Source organism: Petromyzon marinus, chromosome 17 (genome assembly GCF_048934315.1).
Source record: "Petromyzon marinus isolate PM22_M1 ecotype Great Lakes invasive population chromosome 17, UKy_Petmar_22M1.pri1.0, whole genome shotgun sequence".
NCBI classification, from domain to species: domain Eukaryota; kingdom Metazoa; phylum Chordata; class Hyperoartia; order Petromyzontiformes; family Petromyzontidae; genus Petromyzon; species Petromyzon marinus.
This window is the reverse complement of record NC_133683.1, coordinates 8,685,541-8,709,703: the sequence shown is the minus strand read 5'-3', so window position 1 is coordinate 8,709,703 and position 24,163 is coordinate 8,685,541. Positions and strand designations below refer to the sequence as shown.

General features: G+C 45.2%; 1 protein-coding gene across 11 annotated transcripts in view; it reads left to right on the top strand.

Moving 5' to 3' along the window:
- LOC116943384 (uncharacterized) overlaps positions 1-24,163 on the top strand; it is a 326,779-nt gene that overhangs the window by 292,208 nt on the left and 10,408 nt on the right. For 9 of the 11 annotated variants that reach the window (XM_032956235.2, XM_032956227.2, XM_032956230.2 and 6 more), the window contains 2 exons: positions 422-530; positions 1,031-23,924. The exons of 1 other annotated variant lie outside the window; for it this stretch is intronic. In XM_032956235.2, the coding sequence (XP_032812126.2) occupies positions 422-530; positions 1,031-1,697 (776 nt within the window). In that variant the 3' untranslated portion in view covers positions 1,698-23,924. Of the gene's footprint in view, positions 1-421; positions 531-1,030; positions 23,925-24,163 lie in introns of those variants that run through there. One more of the 11 variants, XM_076067590.1, reaches the window with a different exon arrangement.

Below are 24,163 nucleotides of genomic sequence, written 5' to 3'. Positions count from 1 at the left end.
CCCCGCATCCCGTCACCTGTAAATGGGTGAGTGAGTGTGGGTGAACCTGTGCAAATGTGGGGAGCGGTGGCCTTGCGGTTAGCATCCTACATCACCCGAGTTCGATTCTCGCTCACGGCCAACACTGGTGGTAGCAATTATCTCAACGAGTTATGGGCTTCCCCTAGGTCGAGTCAGCCTTAAATGGGTACCTGGTGCAGTGTGTAAACATCACCACTGGGGAGACACAGGTGGCTGAATGTGGTCCTTGCCACCCACCCAACCCCCCCCCCCCCTTCCCGATGAACGGGACCCACCCTGCAACTTTCCGACATCTCTGAATGGGAAGACAGGAAAGGGTTAAGGCTCTCTGGGAAGTCTTTGTCTTTGCACTTGTACTATGCCTGAATGCTGGTGCATGGTGGGTGTTGTGTGCACTCAGTGTGCAGCAAGGGTGCTAAGTGCTCACCCGGTGACCCTGGCCGAAGCTTCCAGGGCCAGCGTGGCGTCACCGTCAAGAGCTCACTCGGCAAGACGGTACCGAAGATCAGGTACCAGCACCAGCAGCGCACAACCACCAAAACCACCAGCACCACAATCACCAGCAGCAGTAACAACAACACCAACATATAACGCCACGAATGCCATCCATAGCAGCACCACCACCAAAACAACCACAATTACCAATACCACCATTGCTATAACCACCAAAGCAACAAAGACCACAACGACCACCAGACGAAAATGACCACAACACCAACAACCACCACCAAAACAAAAATAACCATCACAACCACAGTCACAACCATCACCAAAACCACCAGGACCATCAAAACCACAATGACCACTAAGACCACAGCCATAACCAAAACCACCAACAAGGAGTTGAACTCACAACTCTTGAATTGTGAGCCGCTCGTCGCTCTGTCGGTGAGCCGCCTGACCAGCCACCACACCGTAGTCTCCCACAACGCTCGCGTGGATGCACCCTCACACTTACACGGGCCGAGTGGCGGTCTTCGACGACCGCATCTCCTCGATCTCACCACAGGGACCCCCCTCTGCCACTGCCGGCCGAGCAAGTGCGCGAGGACGAGGCAGCGGCGGCGGCACCCGCTCGGGGGGAGCGGCCCCCCACCCACGACGCCGGCAAAGCGGCCCGAGAGGACTCGGCGGGCGGTGACCCCGAAGACGGCCGCGGAAACGGCGACGGCCCCCGCGCTCCCAACGCGCAGAAACTCTCCGGCCCGAGCGACGACGGTGTCGGAGCATCCGTCGTCGTCGGCCCGAGCCGAGACGAGCGGCCGTGGAACGGGGTCAATGGCGCCGTCAAAAGCGAACGGCCGTGCCCAAGCCGCGACAGCGTGATCGCGCGCCGCTCCGACGGCGCCGACGTGGTCCGCTGCTGCGGCAGCGGCGTTGGCGGAGCCGCGGGATTCGAGGACGCCCCGCTGGACCTGCGGACGGCACGCGCGCCCAGCAACGGCACATCGGGGGCGGCAGTGCCGCCCCCGCGCTGCCTCAAGCGGAGGCTGGCCCCCGACACGCTGCCCATCAAGAAGCGGCGTCCAGCCGTGTTGGAGGAGCGCCCAGATGACGGCGATGACGCCACGGCGGCGGTGGCACCTGAGGCCGTGGCCGCATTGGCGGTCGCCGCCGAGTGGACCGGCCCCCGCTCCGTCATCACGCACTGTGAGCGCGCTCGGCCCAAAACCTAGCGCGACTTGGAAAAATTTAAATAATACCGAAAGTTTTTTGTATTATTTACCAGCATCGACAAAACAAAATACGTTAATAATTGAGGTGTTAAAAAGCAAAGCGCCCTGAAGCTGAATGCAAAAAATTATCGTGAGTATTAACGCAGCAGTGGCGGTGGCGGCGGCGACGTCCAGGCTTGAGGTGTTGCTACTTCTTGTGCTCCTTCGATGGGTTCAGACGTGCCAGCTGCCGTGACACAGGGCCGTAGGTTTGTTTTTGTTTATTATTTACGTCGCTTTGTGTTGTCGGAGGTGGAGTACATGCGAGTGCTCACCGTCCCTGTCAGTCGACCGTGCATATGTGTACGTGCATCCGATTCCTGGAATTCAAATGCCACATTCGAGGCTGAGCTGAATTAAGAGATACAATGCATGTACATACGTCGCACGTTGCGACGTTCAAACTCAATGTCAAGTAGTAACGCAGTGCGCCGGACGATTTTAATGCCAGAGTTTATTTGAGGTGGATAATGGCATAATAAGGGTCCCACTTTGTAAATGAAAGAGAAATGTTTTTTTTTCCATTAACCCATAAATCGCCTCCTGGGTAACTTTCCATCGTCAGTATGCCACGGAAAACACCGTGGGTGGATGCACAATTTTGTCAACATTTGGCTCGCATAGTGAGGATGAATGCTTGCACTGACATCGGTGAGATTTCGCCGTTTATTTCACTGGCAGAGCAATCCGGTCAGACTTGCAACAATACCTCTTTTTTGTGTGTTTTTTGTGGCAAGAAGCTGTGCTGTACAGACTCACAACCGAGGCCCTCCCCTCTAGATTTTGTGAAATTTTGGGCCCTTGGCAGTCGGGCAAGGGGGCGAGGGATCGTAACGGCGGGTGGGTGTGGACACGCGGACCAAGCAGATGGCACCGTACGTGATCCCGTCGCGGCACCAGGTGGAGTTTCAGTCCGTCACGCTCACCGCCACCGGCGGTGGTGTGGGGCGAAGTGTGCCAATAGAACGGCAAAGCGGCGAGACGTTGCACTGCAGCTCCCCCTGCCTCTGACGTGCGTCCCTGCCGCCCACCGTGTCCCTGCCACCCACCGTATCCCCGCTGCTTTGCTGCGTTCAAAATATGAGTCTCGTTTTTTTGCGGAAACCCTCGTGTGTGTTTTTAGGTAAATGGCATTGACTGATGTGGGTTCATTGGTGAAGAGTTGAGCGTTTCGTTACGTTACATTGCGTTACTCGTGTTTCAATCAGATTATTTCACACCATATTCTCCCATCAGAACCAAACTTGTGTAGTGTTTAATAATAATATGCCCGGGGTTGTTTAGTCATCCCACACCATTGCTTGTTACAGAATGTTTTGCGTTTAAGAAAAGTAGCAGTGTGAAAGTTCACGTATTGGAGCTGCAACATGTTGTCAATTAGCTGTGAAATTGAAGTCTAATCAATTGTGTTAGATGTTGTACTTGTGACTCTTGGATTGTGACAATGTCAATGGAAGTTGTGGATCACAGAACTCCCAACAAACACAGAACCCTTGTCTCGTCCAATACAAAAGCCTCCTCGTTTCAGCCGATATAAAATCCTGCGATAAACTCGTTGTCTCAACGCTTACTACACTTATTGATATCCTAATTAATAACCATTTGAATCCTGAGACAGCACTGATGAACAGTATCAACAAATTCACAGAGCTGTTGTTAACTAATCAATAACTCATTGTTTATGGAAATAATATACAGTTGGATTCACGATTGAGCAGAACAGAGCGACAAAGAATTTGCTTAAGGCCCCATCACTCACCGTCCAAGAAACCGACTCCGTAGGTCGTTCTTGGATAGGCACTATGTTTTTGAGCACTTTTTAATATTAACCTGACCTTTGTTTACACAGTTGTATGTATGTGTGTTGAACTTCGTTTTCACCCTATGTAGCCAACCGTGCTTATTGGAGGTGTGGGGGAAGGACAACAAAACTAAACACAAAAAGCAGATCTAAAGAAATTAGTTTCCTAACTAAGATGTAAAAGTGCATAGCTCCCAGTGGCTTCCTTATTATCGAGCACAGTTGGCCAATTGGTTGCAGCTCCAATACATCACGTTCCGGCGCATTGTCACTGAGCGTTCTCGATGACTTCGGCACCATGGGGAGAAGCCGACCAGCGGCGCCGATCGACGCTGGCGATCCTGACGAGCGCGCTCACAACATGGTGACGTACCGACCATCGGTCTCGCAGGGTACTGCCTGATACTAGGCACCATTTTATGGGAAGGCGCAGGCCAAAGAATGGTTGGTTGCTTTCAACGTTGCCGTTATGGCGGTGCGGCGGTTGAGGTGTTCGTAAGTCGAGTGAACCTCAGCTACGGTACAGGGTGTGCCACCGTTATGAGTTTCAAATCCCTCTCGACGCCGATCTCCATGGGGCCATGTGGGGCCACGTGGGGCCGTGTGGAGCTGCTCTCGGCATGCGTTGCGACGTGGTCGGGGTTTGCTGGGCCGAGGGACGCCACTCCAGGCGGCGCTACGGTGGTGTGTCTGGAAGTGGCTTTAAGTTACTTTAAATAATGAACACTTGTTGAACAACGCTTGTTCAGTCTTGTGCCGGATGCTCCGTAAAAAAAACAGCCAAGGTATACATCTACAGCACAGCTGCTTGTGTTGTGGGCTTGCGTCTTCCTTGAGGAAGCAGTGTCCTGGTATTGCCCAAGACAGGATCTATGGGTGTTGGGCATTGCTTCATGCAGTATTTGGTGGTGGACTGGTATTCAACAATTACTGTTGAGTGACACTGAACAATGCCTTCCAAATCTCCTATATATATCGGACCAGTACCTTGTGAGATACGTACAATCCCACACTCTCGCCATCTCAGAAGCTCCATGCAAATCCCAGTTCACAAAGAATGGCGCTTCTTACTGGATTGCATTTCTAATGCGGACTTCGTCAGTACTGGCAGCGTGGGTGCAGCACGTGCGCGCAGATATCTCCCGGCAGGAGACCACCACGGCGGACGGCACCGAGGTGGCCGCACGTGGGCACCCCCTCGTGGTGTGCCAGGCATTGAGATTAACCTCCTTCACTTCCCTGCCACGCTACTACCCCCCGCTTCTTCTAAAAGCCATACCAAGCCGATGTGCAATGCTTTGTTTTGAAATTATTTTTTAAGATTTTAGTTTTCACGTCAATCGTCTCAGTGGGTGGATGGGTAGTGGCCCCTCCTCCTCCAGCCCACTGATTGCAGTGGCCATTGGTTATAGGACAATAATCTTCTGCCAAGATAACAACAAAAATTAACGTGTTGTGGACATTGCAGGAAAAGAAGCCAACAAGGCTTTTTTTTTACTCGAAGAAAATATCAAAAGTTTAAAATATGAATTAATCAATATTGATTTAAATTTGGTATATCCATGTGTGCGCATGTGATGAAAGGTAACCAAAATGTGTTTTGAAAATTAGGATTTTTTTATTCAGATGCACTTTTTTTAAATTTAACCTTAAGATTTCTCCACCGATTAAATCCCGGTTGCACTGTTAGGGGTCCGCACAGCGGAAGCTCCCACTCTGCAGCCCCTCAGTCAGCAGCAGTGGAGCGATGCCTTTCACTTCTCATACGACACCACAGATTGGCTTCTACTCAGGGTATCCCAACACAGCACCAGCACCCATGCTGGTTTCCGTGGGAGGGTTTTTTGTATTGTCATCGGACGAAGGCCCCTGCACCTGGGCCAGGCCAAGTGAAGCAAAAATCTGAATATGCACGATTAGGTTTTTGTTGTTGTGGTGTGGTCATGAGTGACCGGGCTGAGGTCATCGGTGTTTCTAAGGATTAGAAACCCAACTTGTTGGCCTGTGGTGCCACATTTGTGGCCTCGTTGTCTGCCGCGCGTGTTCGATGCGCTGAATCTATTACCTTAACTCAACAGGGAAGGTCAACTTCTGTAAACCCTGGGACCTTCCTCTTTAGGCCCCCGCCTCGTTCTGTTCAGGCCCCGCTCCTTCCCCCCGGACATGTGCTTGGGCTGGTTTGGGTGGTGTTGGTGGTGGTGGCTGTGGAAGGCAGGGGGAGTTCGCGTAGCCAGGGGTCGTGGTGACTGGGTACAGGGGGGGTAGCGGCGGGGGTAACTTCTCGGTGACTATAACAACCAAAATCCCTCTTTGAGCCACCATATAATCATGGATTCTTGTGTAGCGGCAATATGATGTGGGATGGAACGAAGGACCTCGGTAATATTGTGTCTCTACTCTGGTCATGAGCATGTTGAGCGACCCAGCCACATCCCATGCTGCTGTCAGTGCAGGCTTTGTTTACTCACCTAGTGTGGGTGGTAGCTCTGAATCAAAACTCAGCATCTCGGTGGTACTGGCTCAGTATTCTTGACTTGGCCACGATTGAGCCCCCCCAAGCCACCCGGCCAGTTGTTGTTGAAATGCCTCGCGTTTACTCCGTACGAATCATTCAGTACAGCCGTCACGCACTGAATCCTGTGCGTGGATCAGTGCGTGGATCGCTCCATGAGTCCATTTGACTTCCCGTTCTCAAAACGTTTTGAGTGTGACTTGACATTATATCTCAATATGTATTAGAGTAGGCCCATCTCAAATATACATTTAACAGTTTTATTCCATTCGTCGAACGACTAATAAAAGCATCGGCTATGGGTTGCAATCATTACTAAATATAGCAGAATGCCAATTGATACTGCCCAAAGCCAGTGACCGAGGGAATTATCACACGTTTATGTCGCTTGTAACACAAAGTCAACAATTATATATATCGCAAAGAGCCGCTACTTGTGTTGGGAATGACACACATGGAAATAACGGGGTGCTTTTTGTGGTTATTTTATGTCACAGAGACGGCTTTAAAACATTACGGCCCACTGCCATTTCACGTCACTTTTGCTACTCCGGGGTATTGTGGCACCTGCATATGGAACTTTTGGCTTACACACAGATCAGCCAATAGCATGAACGTATGGGTGTCACCTGACTCTCTTTGACCCGATCAGCTGTCAGGAGCAGAAAAAGATAATGGAATTCTAAATCTAGACACGTGGGTTTATGTATACTGTACAATAGTACGGTATTTTATTCGTGTTTTTTTCCAATAACTGACACTTTATGTAACGCGCACTGCCAGACGTGTAAAGTGAAATGCACTATGTTTTGCCATAACACACGTGCATTCAGGAGTGACAGTAGCGGTGTTCGCGCAGCCAAATGCTGGGCAAATGTCCGAGTGGTATTGGCAGCAGTGGACGATAGGCTCCTATCCACGTATTTGGTGATGACCGTCCACATCACGGCTCCCCTTTCCAGAGGGGTTACCAGTAAGTGCCATCAACGTCGGACCGCTCTCATTTCACAAAGTGGTGGGCCTATCTTTGGGCGCTGATGCACAATCCCCGACCCGTGCGTGCATCTTTTATTTAACATTCCCACGTGACACATTGGAAGTTGCATCTCGCTTATCCACAATCCACTTCTCATTCCTCATCGTTTGTAACACCAACCACGTCCCAGCTGTGTTTTTGCGGCCGTGTTACGAGGCAAAGTGTAAACATGAATATGACCTTGACATGTCGGTGTGAGATGCTCATTGCTGTAGTCCAAGCTGAGCTGACATGTTTATGATTCTTAAGGTTCACTGTAAATCCACAAGGCTCACGGAGCCAAACTGCAATGAATCGGATTCGCAGGATTCAGTGTAAACACTCTAGACTCCAACGACCAAAAACAAAGCAACATCTAGGATTCTCAGGATTCCGTTGGAAACGGCCAAATACTCAAGCAGCCAGTTTCATGGCACAGGTAGAATTGCTCGGAATCTTCAATAACTTCAATTTTGATTTGGCGCTTTCATGACTGCAGGAATTACTCTTTGGTTTTTTCGGTAAAGTCACGTAGAAAGAGAAAATAATAAATTAAATAATAGCATACGACTTTTCGATTGCAACACAAGCAATCATCATCAGGTACAAATGAAAGAGAAAATGAACCTAGTAAAACAATAATATTTATATTATTTTATTGTTTCCTTTCTACGTGACTTTACTGAAAGAACCAAGAATATGAATCCCTGCAGTCACGAAAGCTTTTAATCAAAATTTAAACCTAGTAAACTTAGAAATATAATGCATTACAGCACAGATAGTCGGCTAACATAACAGTCAACACCCGACCTGGTTGATGACGTTCTTACAAAGATTGCTGTCATGTACTGGAACCCCTACCGCCAATCACAGTCACAAGAGTGCATGTTTGATATTGTTTATCGTACCATTGAAATGTTAAGTTGACTTCCGTGCTCTGCTAACCTTGAACGCCAGTTATACCATCAAAACTCGAAAGCTGCATTGGCAGATCACAGATTCCGGAAACAGTTCTAGCATCAAGAGGCAGTTATGATGATATAGTCATATGCTTGATAGAAAAAAACGGTGCCCGTAGTATGGCGCAGTACAGCAAGTAGGTTTGTGACCCCGCGAGGTGTTACAGATGGACGATTCAGCCAATATGTTTTCATGACAGCGTCTCTGTGCGGCACCGTTTATGGTCACCTCCCTCATCTTTGGCTTTTCTCCAGACACAACATTTTTTGTCGCACACTCTTCAATGATTGGCTTAACACCCATATGGCACCTGGACTAAAAAAAACGATCCTCATAAAGTGTATGCCACCCAGGTATACTCAGTAAAGTAAGAAAATATGAAAAAGTCCATTAATGTACCCCAATAGGATGTACATACTTCGTTGGCATCAGTTAAAAATTTAACAAAATAACTATTTGGATTCATAAACCATCAATATGGCCACATCTAAACACTCCACAAGCCGGGAGGGACATGTTAATCATTGAGAGGCTTAAAGCCGCCAGACTTGTCTGCATTGAGCAGTTTGTCGTCACTTCCATTTGCGTGTGTGCCAACAAACATCGAACGGTGACCATGATCAGCGCTGGACAGTGATGTGTCTGTCGGGTTGAGCTTCGTGCTGCCACTGCCCACCGAATGCATCGGCCGCCCTCGATCAGTAGGACGTGGTGGGTAGGGGGAAGTCTTCTGTGGCGACGAGCGGCTCCCGTTTGTGATTCTCGATGGGGGAGCTCGCCGGAGTCTTAACCACCGCACGTTGCGCGTAGACAGAGCACGCGCGCACGCAAATCCGTGCGCGTTCCACAGCAAAGTGAATGCCACCACTTTTTTTTGCTAAATTGCAGACAAATATTTTGATTGATAGTGGGGAGAGCGCGGTTCGTGTGTTGGAGGAGAGGCGTTTTCTGCTGTTGTGGCGGGTTTTTTTCCCTTTTTGTTCTGCCAAAATGCGCAGGATCTGCCACCCCCCCCCATGCCACCCACGTGTATTGGCCGAACGTGTTTTTTTATATACATTTCTGCTGTAACCATGACACTAAAAGTAATCAAACAACACTTATATTATAAAATAATTACGATAATATTGAAAGGGAGAAAAAGATATCTCTTATAGACGTGTAATGGCTTGCTGGCCCAAGCCTCGTATGAATACATGTGAATACATTATTATTTTTAACCAACTAGTGATGTACGGGACGTACTGTATAGCAGTGCATGTTTATAAATATATATAGTGTATCTCATTATAACCGAGGTGTTGCTCGTGAAGCTGATGTCTGTTCAACTGCCGTATATCACATTTAGGATTGACTGGGGCACAGCCATCCCATCGACCGGAGACATCACGTGGCACCATTTTTTCAGACATGCTTGGGGCATGGCTCGACACAAAAACAATATCCAGGAATCCTGTCCCAGGAGGAGGAGGGTCAGCTTTAATAGCAAACTTAGAAACAAAATGCAGAAAACATTTTCGTCATCTGCTATTGATTTACAATTGACCCAAAGGCGTGGGAATTTGTTTGCCGTTTGGGGAAAAAATTCTGTCAGCTTGGTTTAATTAATCTAAAAAAAAATATTCAGAATGTGAACGCAAATATTTACTTGAAAGTGCTAAATCTCGGGGTAAGTTAAACCCCATTCTCATTTGTAAAAGATAAGTTAATTTAGGCAATGCATTAGTTAATTTTTAATGCCTTTTTTATTAAGTGGCCAGATAGTCTCCGTATTAATGCGATTTCCTTTTCCAGTACCAAAATAGGATAATAGGTTGTTCCCCTTTTTTATGGCAACAAAACAGGAGTTATGATGTTAAAATACCATGCTGAAACCTTTTACAAGGAAGGAATCATGTCTGCATTAACCACAATGCGTGTGGTCAGAATGCAAACAAAAAACATACTCTGATAATATATGCATTGTCCTTGAAACTGATTGGTCCACACCAGAGACAGCTTTCTTTTGAGCCTCGTCTCAAACGGTGTTAGACCAGTGGTGTTAGACCAGGCGTCCTCTGGTCTAACACCGTTTGAGACGAGGCTCAAAAGAAAGCTGTTTCTGGTGTGGACCAATCAGTTTCAAGGACAATGCATATAATATTATCAGAGTATTTTTTTGTTTGGATTCTGACTACAAGCATTGTGATTAATGCAGACATGATTCCTTGTAAAAGGTTTCAGTTTGGTGCTTTAACATCTTAACACCTATTCTTGGTTCTTTCGGTGAAGGCACGTAGAAGGGAAACAATAAAATAATAAAAATAAAAATTCTCACGACGTTTCTACTGCAACACAAGCAATCATCATCAGGTGTGAAAACCACCACAGCAAGAAAATGTTCTTGCTGTGGTGATTGCTTGTGTTGCAGTCGAAACGTCGTGAGAATTGTATTGTTTTGTATTTTTTTATTTTATTGTTTCCCTTCTACGTGACTTTACCGAAAGAACCAAGAATATGAATCCCTGCAGTCACGAAAGCTTTAAATCAAAATCTTAACACCTGTTTTGTTGCCAGAAAAAAGGGGGAAACCCTATTATCAGTCTCCGTATTCTTGGTTCTTTCGGTAAAGTCACGTAAATAGAAAACAAAAAATCACAATTTTTTTAAAATACAAATTAAATTAAAATCATACAAATAAAGTAATAAATTGCTTTCATTATAATAGGGGTTTCCCCTTTTTTTCTGGCAACAAAACTGAAACCTTTTTACAAGGATTCATGTCTGCATTAACCACAATACCCGCAGTCAAAATGCAAACAAAAAAACATACTATGATGACGCCATCTGGTCGAGCACCAATTGGGTCAAGGCTCAAAAGAAAGCCGTCCCTTGGTGTGGACCAATCAGTTCAAGGACAATGCATATATTATCATAGTATTTTTTTTGCATTTTGACTGCAGGTATTGTGGTTAATGCAGACATGAATCCTCGTAAAAAGGTTTCAGTTTTGTTGCCAGAAAAAAGGGAAAACCCCTATTATTAATTTTGGTACTGGCAAAGGAGGTCTAATGATGTAGATGCTTTCATTATTTTCAATATATGATTTTTTGTTTCTTTTATTATTTTTATGAAAAAATAATCTAGATTTTTTTGTCTCAGTGCTGTAGTGACTTTACCGAAAGAATCAACGATATGAATTCCTGCAGTCACGAAAGTTTTAAGTCCGATTACCATTCTCACTCCAGCAGTGCTGTAATTGCCACTGATATTTACTGATAAGGGTATGCCATTGTGTGCCGCCAGTAATCAGCTTAAATCTCGAATTATGGTAGATTACCCATACATAAACCTATATTGTATGAATGTTGAACTTCTTTCGCCCCGTACGTCGCCAACCGTGATAACTGGCGGTGCGGGGAGGCAAGCACTACAAACTAAACACAAACGCAACTGATGCCAAAAAGCGTTTACAGTAGTTCCCTCGGTTAACGTTTTTTTTAATCCGTTCCACGAAAACTACTGTTAACCAAAATAGCTGTTAATCGAATATAGGAATGACACGTTATCAGCATTAATCTGCAAGAGAAGTTTCCACTGCCAAAACAGAACACGTGATGTAGACAAAGCCAGTCGAGGTCTCGACGCTCACAAATGGGCGTCGCTGATTGGCGGAGAGCGTGGCCACTTGCGTACGCTCGGGTTGGCCGACACTGGCGCCCGCCTGCTTTAAAAGTAAACACGTTTTCGATAACACATGTTAATAACGTCAGTAGAAACCATGGGGGTCCTATGGGAGGCGAAACGTTCACCGAAAAACCGTTAACCAATGTCACTGTTAACTGAAGGGACTATACTGTACTTTAATAACATAATGGGCTACAGTCATCCATGAGGTTTTTTTTTTGTTTTGAATCGGCCATGCCCTAACCATGTTTACTGGTCACAGAGGTATGTGATGCGTATGTCTACGCAATCTGTGCGCCTGGTCCGGGACTCGTGAAGAGGGTTTCTTTTTTTTTCACAAACGTCCATGGGCCCCACCTGGCGCCCCACCTGGCGCCCAGCGTGCCAACGAGCGACGGTTCACCTCGTCGAGAGCGTTCACCGAGAGTTCAATGCTTCAACTCTCTCCTCATCGTCGTCCTCATCGTCGTCGTGCGATTAGCTCGGAGGTGGCGACTCGGTCACGTGACTTGTACAATGTGAACACCGAGTGAGACGTTGAGAGCGTGAAACGCGCTAAGTGCATGTAAAGTGACGATCAAAACACAAGTGTGCTTTTTTACATTCAATATTTCTATTTTTCTTTTCCTTTTAAGACCTCGAATTCGTACTTGTTTGGACAAACACGCCGAAAAAACAAGGTCTCTTTTGACTTTGCACACTTGGGCTATAAATCTGTAGCAATATGTTGAAAGAAAAATGATTTTATATGAAAATAAGAAAAACTTAAAAAGTTAAATCCAACTTTCTTCCATTGGGATTGAAGCCATATGGTTCGGGTATTCGCTGCGTTTTCAAACTAATTTCTCATTTTGCTGCAATAATTGTAGCCTTGCGTCTTCTTCTGTTATCGCTCTTGATCATTCGCTCAACAATAGTGTTATCCTGAAACACACAGACGTCTTCGCTCGTTCGCACACTTACCCCGAGCATCATTTTGTGTGCAACGTATTCCGCTTCCGTCAGCTGCCGTTGTTGTCAAACATCGCACGTATGAGCCGACGCACGTATGGCTGTGTCGTGCTGAGCAAATCGCCAAATGGAGGTTTGCGAAGCACCGTAGCATGCCCCCCATGATGCCGTGAGGCCTGAACATGCGTCACACTCGCGGGTATCTCATTTTCTTCAGCCGATGGTCGCTTTTATTTCGTGGATAGAGCTGGAGAAGGGTGCAAGCATGTGACCAATTAATGGTGATGCTATATTGGTTTAAAATGGAAATGTAACTGGGAACACGGCTCATGTTTAATTATCTCGTCACACCTATATTTTCTTCCAACTCGTATGCAGGTACTGTACTGTGGACTGCCATCAAGGTGAAAAGTGCTGGTTGGCTTGTAAAGGTGGTCTTTGTTTTGAAGAATTACATCGATCAGCAGAAACCATCCACGTAGTTTGGCTATTTGTCTCCTTAAGCTGCGGTACACGGTGCTCGTTTGTTGCATGCGGTTTTCGAGTCTCAAGACTAGTTGTGTAACCGTAAAAAAATTACAACTTTGAGTCCATTTGGTTTTATTTCCAGTTTTGTAGTGGCGACACACACACATGATTACTTGTAGCCAATCGCAGTGCATTGTTTTGACCGTATGATGCGCAAAAAGCCCACCAACTCGTCACGCGAAGATGCCACAGCCCAAGTGCTGCGCTCAGACTGAGCAGGGGGCTGTTGGCAAATGATTGAGGTGTGGGAAGCCGCAATTGATGTACTGCAGATGTATAAAAACAAATGCGTGTCAAACAGATAAGCTGTGTGTGTGTAAAGTTTGCACACATAAATATAAACAGTTTCGTGACTTAAATCTCTACAAACTTTGATCGCGTAAACTCGACACCAACGCTTTTGTTAATTTCAGAAGCACTCACTGCCCCTTGGCAACGCTGCTGCCAAAACCCACGCGACCTCAATCCAGTCAGAGCCATCGTGGTCGTTGTGTGCGCGCGCAAAGCGTCTTATCTCAAAATTTGATATGTATTCTTGCACAGATTTCACGAAATAAATTACAAAAAAATCCACCCCCGCACGCTAAACAGGGCAAACGTGAATGTTGCACGCATTGGTTACTGCGGGGAAAGTACAAAAATAGGTTGTATGTCTCTTTACACGCACATTGACATTGGCGTTCACACTTGTAAAGCTACAGGAACCCAACGCCACTTTGTTGCTTGAAATTCTATTTCAGGAGACCAAGGTTGAGTTACAGGCGCATTAAGAATTGGCTCATTGCTGGACTATGCATTCATGAACATTTCTCAAATGTTTGAGCGGGAACAAACAATGTTTCGTCTTCAGATCTACTTTCATTGAGACCATATTTCAATTTTTTGCCATTCCTTTCAGTACAAAAGTGTAAGCTGGCACACGCACATGTATATAAATTATGTATCGTAGCTACATCGTACAAGATGTGTCATTTCCCACGTTTTGGAGGAGAAAAAAATTAGACAAATTAAATTCTGGAACGTTGCGGTCTTGAAGATCGTGCGTTGCAACAACGTTGCCAAAACAATGTGAGACTCCTTTGAAAGTTTGCTCTCCTGTTACAGAGCTTGAGGGCACTGCTGCTGAAAAAGTTGGCCCAGCAATGCCATGGACCCACGATTTAATTCTTCTTCCTTGGACCGAAAGACCCTTTACAGTCACATGTCAAACGTCGCAAAGCCACGTCGCAGTGATTGTCGTCATGATTATGACAGGAGCAGGGGGCCGTTCCTGCTGACGCCACCGGTACAAGCCCCGCCCACCAGCGAGCTTGGGAGTTGCTTTGTGGATCTGCTGTGGATGCTCGTTTCCCTTCGATCCTTTGGTGATTTGTGGACCCCCCCCAAACAAACCTGAAATCCATAATCGATGTTTAGGTCATGCCACGTAATGATCCGGTCGAATTTGGGTCGTTTTAAGACCATCCACCACTAGCCAACAAAACCAAACAAATAAACTTGTTACAAATATCAGTGTTTATTCTCACAACCAAATGTAAAATTATGCACAACATTTCACTTAAAACCGCGTCACGCATCTTGAGGACAAAATCCAGGAGGAAATCTAATCCCGAATGATGCCCGTGGTCCCTTCGGCATTGCCAGTGCTCCATTTTTGAGAATCACTGCCTTGGTGCACGTGGGCGCGCTCCTTGCATCTGCACAGCAAACCCCCTCAGTTTAACACGTAGGCTTTCGCGACCAATATTATTCATAATAAAGGTTTTTGGGTTAGATCGCGTTAATTATAAATGTGTCATAACCCTACACCACCCAACACGGCCAATCAACAGTTTGTGGATTCACTCTTCAACACACCGGTGGGCTAAAGTAGTGAACTATTTGTATTTTGTCAACGTGACACTTTTTGCTGATTGGCCGTGTCGGGTGGTGGAGGGTTACGACATTTATAAATAACGCGATCTAACCCAAAAACCTTTGTTAGGAGCAAACCCCCTACCGGTGGCGTGGTGTCACTGATGCAAGAAGCGTGCCCCAGCGTGCCCCCTGGCGTTTGAGGCAGACGGATCGCTCGTGGTGATTGAGCTGGGCTGCTGGAGGTTTATTTTGGCAGATGGGGCACTGAGCGAAGCACCCCCCCCCCCTACTCGTCCTCACTGCTGCAGAGAGAGCACGGCTGTCGTGAGAACGCGTACTCGGGGTGTTGGGCCACGTCGGGTTGAATAACCTGGAGAACTGATGTCACCTCTGGGTCATTACACAGCGATACTTGGCACTGCTGTTTGTAGCGGTTTCCAGAATAAATTCACACCACTTCGCTCTGTGCCTTAATCCCAATGACACGAATGTGCACATTCATTTGCTACGAATTGAGTACTTGCTATGAAACGTACTACTTAACATGAGCTTCCAGTTTCAGTATGTTTTAGAGTAACAACTCCAGTAATGAATGCAGACACTTTGTGACTTTAAAAAAAAAATAGTCGAATAAAAGGCACTAGAATTTAAACCATTCCCAATGAATGGTTTCACATCCATGTTGTGCAAACGAGCGAGGCCTTTTTTGAGACCCTTTATTTGCGAGTCATTGAACCGTAAGACTCCTGTGACGTGCTTTTTGTGTTACAGTATTTATATTTTGTGCTGTATCGTCAAGGGTTCCGTTCCCCCGCTCACGGTTGGTTTATTGAGTGATTGTGAGGTTTCTGTGCCCTGACTGCAAGTGGTTTTGGGTCACCAGAGAGCCACTCACCAGGTTTCAGGGCCTTTACCACAGAAAGGTCCATTCAGCGAGACGGTTCTCCCAATGCCTTTAACATATTTACAAGACCGCAAAGTCCCACAACCACTCTTAATATTCCGCCTCGGACGTATAATAATATATACAACTGTGTTCATGGCGTATGTGAATTGTGAAGGACAGATTATACATTTTTGATTGCAAATACATTTTTTATTCACGTACTCCCTGTACACTTTAAGAGAAGTATAGTCCAGCTACCACGCCATGAGCTGATTGTCCCATGGTTTTTGGTGTTTTGGTGCCTCAGTTGGAGCGTAATTTGGACTGCATCGAGATGCGAGTTGAATACTCTGCTGTGCAATGATGTCCATGTGCAGAGGTTATAAAAATATATATGGAATCAATCCTGGTGGTTTTTTTGCCAAAATATCCAACATAACATAATTGCTATTCTACGGCCATTATTAAACTGGAAACCCACAAATGTTTTGCTTTCATATGAATGCAGCATTTTTGTAAGTGTATTTCTTATATGCTTATTCATTCATTATTACCTTTTATACGTATGGTGTCTAAAATGCTACCTGTGACAAATATAGTTCGGCCATTTTTCTGACATGTGTTTGTATGCAGTGTGTAAACAACACCACCTACAACAGCGCTGACAAATACAAATGTACTCTATAGGTGAGCAATAAGTCTGGAACCAGAGAACACCTCCCACCTGTAACTTATATCATGACAAGCGTTATACGCCCACTTATTTTACCCTCCATTGATGAGGACCATCCTCTGTTGGCCATCAGCAACGTGTATAGGCAATGTTGGATTAATCCGAAAAATAAAAATCAGATCTTGATTTAAAATTTCGGATGATCAAAAAAATCAACGTTGAGGATTGAGTCGAGAACTGGAAGTGACTTCATGTGAGTGACGTCACTTCCGCACTCTTCTGTGACGTGACTCTTGTTAGCACGACGACAATTTTACTAGAGTACCCTGAACGGTCCAGAAATCCAAAACGGATCCGAAATTGTCCTTAAGAGTCCAAAATCTGAAGCATTCATCCGAACCTCTCCCGATGACCATGTTTTCGTCGTGTACAATATCTGAACAAGTCTACACTACTCTCATGCATCGTGGACTTTTTTGTGCTTCGATCGGCAGCTGCGTTGGCCTCATTTGTTACAACCCTCGATAGTTCTTACCTCTTGGTGTCTGAACAACGATGCCCGGTCCAACTTGACCTGGCCCGCAATCATCACTGCCACACTGCGTATATTCTGGTATTTCTTGAGCGATTTCATTTGCTGCGAAATCGCGTTACGCATCTCGTAGACTCGCCTGAACCAAAGAAAGGGTGAAGACTGATAGCATGGTTCCAAACTTATAACTCACCTCGCAATGGAGCACTATCACTCAAGCAAAAAACGTATTAAGAGAAAAAATAAGCACGTTATGAGTTGGATTGCAAATTCGCACAAACGCTTGCTGCGTTTTGCTGAAAGAACGCCGAGGACTTGCATTGCACTCGGGAAAAGTACACCGCAAACGCCATACTGGAGCGTTCACTTCCACAGATTTCTATAAGCCCCTTGCATGTTTTGGAGGAAGCTCTATTCGCATTCACGCACGTAAAATCAAAAAAGATAACGCGGTTCTTTATAAGAGTTATCATTTTTGCTTTTGGGTGAAAACGTGATGAAACATTTGCTAAACTTGGTTCCAGTTGATGGAAGCTTCGTTGCAAAGTTGTCGCATGCGACGTGATCGCTGGATCCCATTTTGAGACACAAGGGTGTGGGGAGGGGCCTCCGTGGTGGCTTGGTAATGATTGGTAATTTAATTTCGGGTTGAGGTAACAAAATAATCAGACAAAAAATGTGTGTCATTAAGAACCTCCATCGCCCGACGCAGCCAGACAAATTAAATTGTCACGTAAAAGCATTGCCAAGATGCCGATTATTATTTTGCTCACCGGTAAGAAATTCTCATAACAACTTATTCTGACTTTCTGGATCTTGTTCTGATGCGTGATGCAGTTCAAGTGAAATGTCACACCTCTATTGCTAAATCCGATAGTGAGAATTGTTCTGCAACTTGCCAGTGAGCTGAAACAATGTCATGTTTGGCTATGTCGGGTGTCTTGTCGACACAACTTGGCTAGATCTTTGTGGCTTAACCCAAAAAATATATTACGAATCATGTTGGCTGCAAAAATCCAACTTGTTGTGGTTTGGGAATGTTTGGTGCCTGGAGACGGCGATTTGAGCGCTTTGGCATTTGCGTCCAATGCTGGACGTTTCATGGGGGGTTGCAGTCGCGACGTAATGCCTTTCCGCTCATGTCAGCATTCCTTCCGGTAGTTGGCATCACACCAGAGATGGGTGCATTGTGGTTCATGTCCGGTGGTGTTTTTTATGTGTACGGGCCCTATTTAAAAAGCTCGAAATTTCGGGTTCATAAATCTGCCACTGTTATCACCTGCATCAGCCATTGAATTTGACAGTGATATATAGAGTCTCTTACTAATATTCATTTTAAACGTAGGAACCAAGATACTGATCAAGTTTAATAGATAATGTCCCATATTTAGTAAATGTCTAGCAATCACTCACGTACCAAGCCATACCTGATGGCACAGGAAATCCCAAGAGAATGCTTACGTTGAGCAGTACTTTGTGTTATAGGCAGTATCTTGTAACATAGCAATTTCAATGTCCTGAAATTACTAGACAATGCCAATATATTGCTTATGTGCTAATGCGGCTCCTGGGGATCCCAATGCTGGCATCATCACAATACGTACAGTTATCGCCCAATCAATCTGGCACTGTGGCCATTGATGCAACAGCTATGGGTATCGGCAGCACGAGGGGGAGGCAGGAGGACTCGCCAGGCTCATCCTCGGCAGCCCTCTGGTGACCTCGTGCACACATGCGCGGGCTTCCATCTACACGTGTCACCAGCAACAAACGGCCTCTTTGACACCGATTTAATTGAATAATCCTGAGAAAGTGACCTTCGATTCCAGGAGTGCGGTTGGTGCGACTTGGGCTTTAGAGATGCCACCGCCACTTGCTGGCGGGCGGTGGCCATCTTGTCACGTGCTTCATATACGCCTCCATATAGATCACGGTTTTGGTGGACGCGATGCATACACCTTGGAGGGTCATTGACAAGATGTGGCAAGCAAATCGCTCAGAATATGTGATCTATACAGCACACTTCATTCCATCAACCACCAAATTAGTGGCAAATCACACACATCCCCTTGAAGTTTCTAGAGCCTCCTCTGACCCAAACCCTGGGAAATGCAGACGCCACTTTTGTCAGGTTTTAGGTCACACATTTTGGCTCGAAACAAGTTTGACTTTGAGAGAATGAGAGTGACCCAATGGATGCTGTGACCAAACAACTCGACTCAGATAAGGGCGGCAGCGTTAAGCAGGGCTCTGCTGCTTATCAAACAATTGGTAAACAGCATCGGCCAGATCAGCGACGCAGCACTGCATTTAGTGCAAATGGAAGCAACGTGAGTTAAAAAACGCCTCAGTTTTACACTAAACTGAGTTATCTTCTATGCGTAGAATACAAAACATTTATTTAAAAATGCGGTCAGCTTAAAGCCCTGCATTATCAAGAAAAAAATTGCAATAAAAATATATATCTAAACCGTTACAAAATTTGTAACATTACTTTTATCAGTAGAAACGTATTGTTTTGTAATTCTTTTTTTTAATATATACACATAGTAATATAAATAAGATTGCTATTAAAAGGATGCCAAGTTATTATATATATGCGAATACTTTGAATCCGTAAAATGTTGGCAAACTCGGCCAATTTTGTCCCAAATGATTGCCAGACAGCTTTTCATTGCCATTCGGCTTCATAACCCTCACACGGATGTCTTGCGACGCCTGTGCAGGAGTGCCCCTGGCACACGTCCCTCATGCCTCTGGATGAGAATTAGCAGACGATCAATCCCACCTCTCGACACGCTCCTCTAAATGCTCGCTCGCTCACTCACACGACCCAGCACACCTTACGCACACACCACAGCAACAACAGACTTGAGACACTCACTTGAGGAATCGTGTATACAAGACACTTGTGTAACTTGAAGACGCTTAACGTCTGCATTCAGTTCAACGAACCTACTTTGTACGTTCGTTGGACAAAGCACTCACAAAGCACGAGGCCGCTTGTGGCGCTAAACCCCCGTGGGACATGGTGCTGAACCACTGTGGACCGTGGCGCCCCCGTGTGCTTGTGCCGTCTGTTTGTCTCGTGGCGTCGTTCCGTCTTCCTCGGCCGGTGGGCGGGTTCGAGCCCCCATTCAGTCTCACGGCCTTTGCCATTTGGGAATGCATGGGTGGGTGGGCGCGCGGTGTGAACGAGAGAGCCAGAGGTCACCAAGAGAATATTTCGCAGGCGAAGATGGTGACCGGTGGCTTCGTGTTGCATTGAAATATAAACATTTCTACATGGGAGGCTCTTTTGGCTGTCGCACGTAAACACCATGCTGTAATGGAAATGACAACTGGACCTCAGTAATGCAGGTCCCCAGGAGCTGATTTACCATGTGCTTTGTTAATGTCCCTGTGCCACACTACTCCAGTATGCATTTGCACTACCCTCAGTGAGTGTGCCTTTTTGGGCAGACAAAACGCAGTCTTTTCTCTAACCTTAGCCATGCATAGTCTTAGCCCTAAGCCCAGTACCACTCTAATCCAACGCTAGTCCAAACTCTAAACTCCAGTCATTAACTTTACCCTACTTTTGTACTAACCCTGAACGCTATTGAACTAAGTCCTTACCCGAGTCACAAAAGCCAGACGCTAATGTTGGCCTTAACCCACGTATAAAATGCATTCCAAGTTCTATAGCCTTCAACCAAACCCCATTGCTCACCCAATTCATAAAACTAACAGCCTAGCCCAATCAATAAAATATACTTCATTTTCTAAACCTCATCTTAGCCATAATCCTGGATATACCTTAGACCAAGCTCAAACACAAACACAAACCCTGGTCCTAAAATAACCTATGACTATAGTAACAACATCGTTGTGCCAGCGATGTATAACCCGATGATAATAACAGTTTCTCTTCCAGGGAGACCTGGATCAAAGAGGAAAATACAGCAATAAAAAATATATCCTATTTAAAAAAAAACTTGGAATAAAGAGATAATTAATAGTAATAGCAATAAAAGGATAATAAGCAAGGACTAATTTTCCAAATCCCAAAAAGTAATATATTATGCAAAACATTAAACGAGTTACATAAAACAATGTAATATTAAAAAAGAATATATGACGATATAATATATAACCATTGCAAGCTCTTACATCCCGAGTCCAGTCACTCGTTAAAACCAATTTGGAAGGAACGATTGTTAAACGCTCAATGGACGTGATACTGTTCTACGTGATTTCAGCACCACGGCTCAAAGAACATTTATAAAATCACGTTTACTCTCAGAACATAAGATTTGTGTAGTTTGTGTTAAATTACAATGGTGCAAATTGGAGTTACCAGACCATATATACCTGGAGGTAATTAATTTGGAGATCCTTTAAATGCGCACTTTCTGAGGTGACAGCAGCATGTAGCCAGTCTCAGTACAGCGATCACGATGATGAGTAGATTCGATTTTGGGCCGAGCGGAAAGTTGGGTCTCGACTCTTTAATGCTGCTATTAATAAGCAGATTCGAATTCGTGTCACTGAAAATCAATAACAGGTTGGAACATAAGAGGCAGCGAATGGGTGATGAGTGGTTTGGTCAGAGGCACATTTATTTTTGTAAATTAATCCCAATACCGGCGGACGTGCAGGATTTTATATTTCCGATGGCAAGGCCACAGTGCTTTGTGGTATTGCACGAATCCTTTTTTTGTGTTCTGCGTGCCGGGGCCGACTTCAGAATAACATTTTGCGTTACATTTTTTTAAGACTTAGGCCCTGTTTAGTTTTATTGAAATCCAATTATAATGTTGTTTGACCGTCATCTGCAGATGATATACAGTATATCGGTAGTATAAAAAGTTACTCTGCGAGTGGGTCATTGTTTAGATGACATACACGAGAAGAGAAGTGGACTAAGTACTGAGCCTTGAGGAACCCCCTAAGGACTTAAAACTAAATTCAGTTCACACTAAACCTAGCCCAAATCCAACCTTCCAACAACTATTCCTAACCCTTGCATAAAATCACAGCCCTTGTGATAACCTAGGGCCTAGTGGTGGATATGTAAAATGTAGATATCCCGATTTTAAACCTAGCAGTTCTCTCAACTACATTTCCCCTCAAAATACTTTTGTTGCTTTAGGTTAAAACGTTCAGAGAAAGTGCCGGTTTATGCGCGTGGTGATTCTTAAAAAGTGCCAGCATGGCATTCCGTCGTATACCGGCACATTTGGACCACTACCTAAGCCTAAACAACGCTTTGCTCAAACCCACTTCATTGTCTACACTCTAAACCTTTAGCCAAAATCAGTAGCTGTTATCCCAGCCCATTAGCCTAATTGTCAAAAATACTCGTGCCCTAACATTTGGCTTTCGCAAAAAAAATCAAGTTGGACGGTTAACAAGTGCCGCGTGAAAATCATCCTTTGAGAGGCCCATTAAATATCGAACAAAGCAATACACGGCCCGGCAACTCCACTGAGGCGGCCTGCATGGAACCCTGCCACGCCTCCTGGGGCAGCCCTGATCCACACACCACGACGGCCCTTCTCCGGTGGATGGTGATCCCATTCATGCTAGCAGGGTGCGTGCGTGCCATCTGTGTCGGAGGCCGCTGTGGCACACACGTGCACGCTCTCAGTTGGACTTGCACATTCTTGACCTTTTTTGTGTTTACCCGTAATTGTGTGCGACCTAAATATATTCACTCCGTTGTAACATTTTGAGTAGCACTTTCTCTTTGTCTGTCATCTTCTTGTCTGCAAACTTGAGTTTTGCGAGGGCCACGAGATGGACAATATTCTCCTTTTTTCGCAAATCCTAAAGGCCCTGTGAATAATCTACACGAGGGGTTGACATTAACCGCCATTATATCCGTGAGGTGTTAAACTCCGGTCAGTGTGACCAGAGCTCGTCCCCCATGCATGGCGTGAAATGTGATGAAGCATCAGGACATGGTTGTAGAAATAGGCGTGGCCCTTTTGAATCGCCCAAATTATTATTCAAGGCCAGCTCCTCTCATCCACAAATAATCGTATGCCACACCTCGTATTGTCCTTAAATACTCAAATTTACAAAATTCCTTATCTGCAAATCATTTTATGAGAAAGTCTCTTTGGAGTACTTTCTTTTCTGTGCGTCGCGCAGACTCGGTCCCGTACAACGCCGTAAGATAAGTGACACTCTACGATATCTCAGTTGTTTGGCGTTTTGTTGTAAACTTAATTTTTCAAGTTTAAAGTTTTTGTTGTTTGCTTTTCCTAAAATAGGTTAAATGAATACTTAAACAAGGCGAAAAGAAAACAGATTTTTTTTTTCAATCCACCAACTTCAGGGAAAAAAATCAAGTCTTCGTTGTTTGTAAATCTATCGTGTTGCCTCCCGTGTGACCGTGTATGCGCATGCCTGTATATTAACACACACCCAGTGTCGCGTGTTTCTTCATGTACATAGCCGATTACAGTCCAGGACATTTGTAAGGCTATATTTTTCTCGTTTTTTTTAAGACTACACAGTATGCAGTGGTTTTATTGGACTGTCATTGTTTTTTTCTTTCCCTACATTTACTAATAAAGAAATAAATGCATAAATAAAAAATAATGCTTCTAACATATTTACAACTTTGTATTCTGCCTATCTCCTAAAGAAGTGTTTATAATGTGCGTGTGTGTTTGCGTTATTTAGCCGAGCACCCTTCACGTTTGTCAGCCATCGATGCAATGTGTACATTGTCTCTGTCGTATAATGCAAATTGTTTGCCAAAGAGAAATGCATGCAATGTAAATATAAACTTTTCATTAAAACCTAAAAAAACCCACAAGGACACATTTCGTTCCGTTTGTTTTGGCCGTATAACGTGTACGTGTTGTTAACGTGTCCAAGTCGTGTAAAGTAAGGCAGTTGGTATTTCCCTTTTGGAACGCGGATATCAGAGCACTCACACAAAGTTAACACCGCAAGTACGCAAAGATGACACCACAAAGTCCCACTTCCATAGTACAATGAAGCCCTTTCTCTCACCGACATTACATGGTCCTACAACGCGTCGTGTTAAA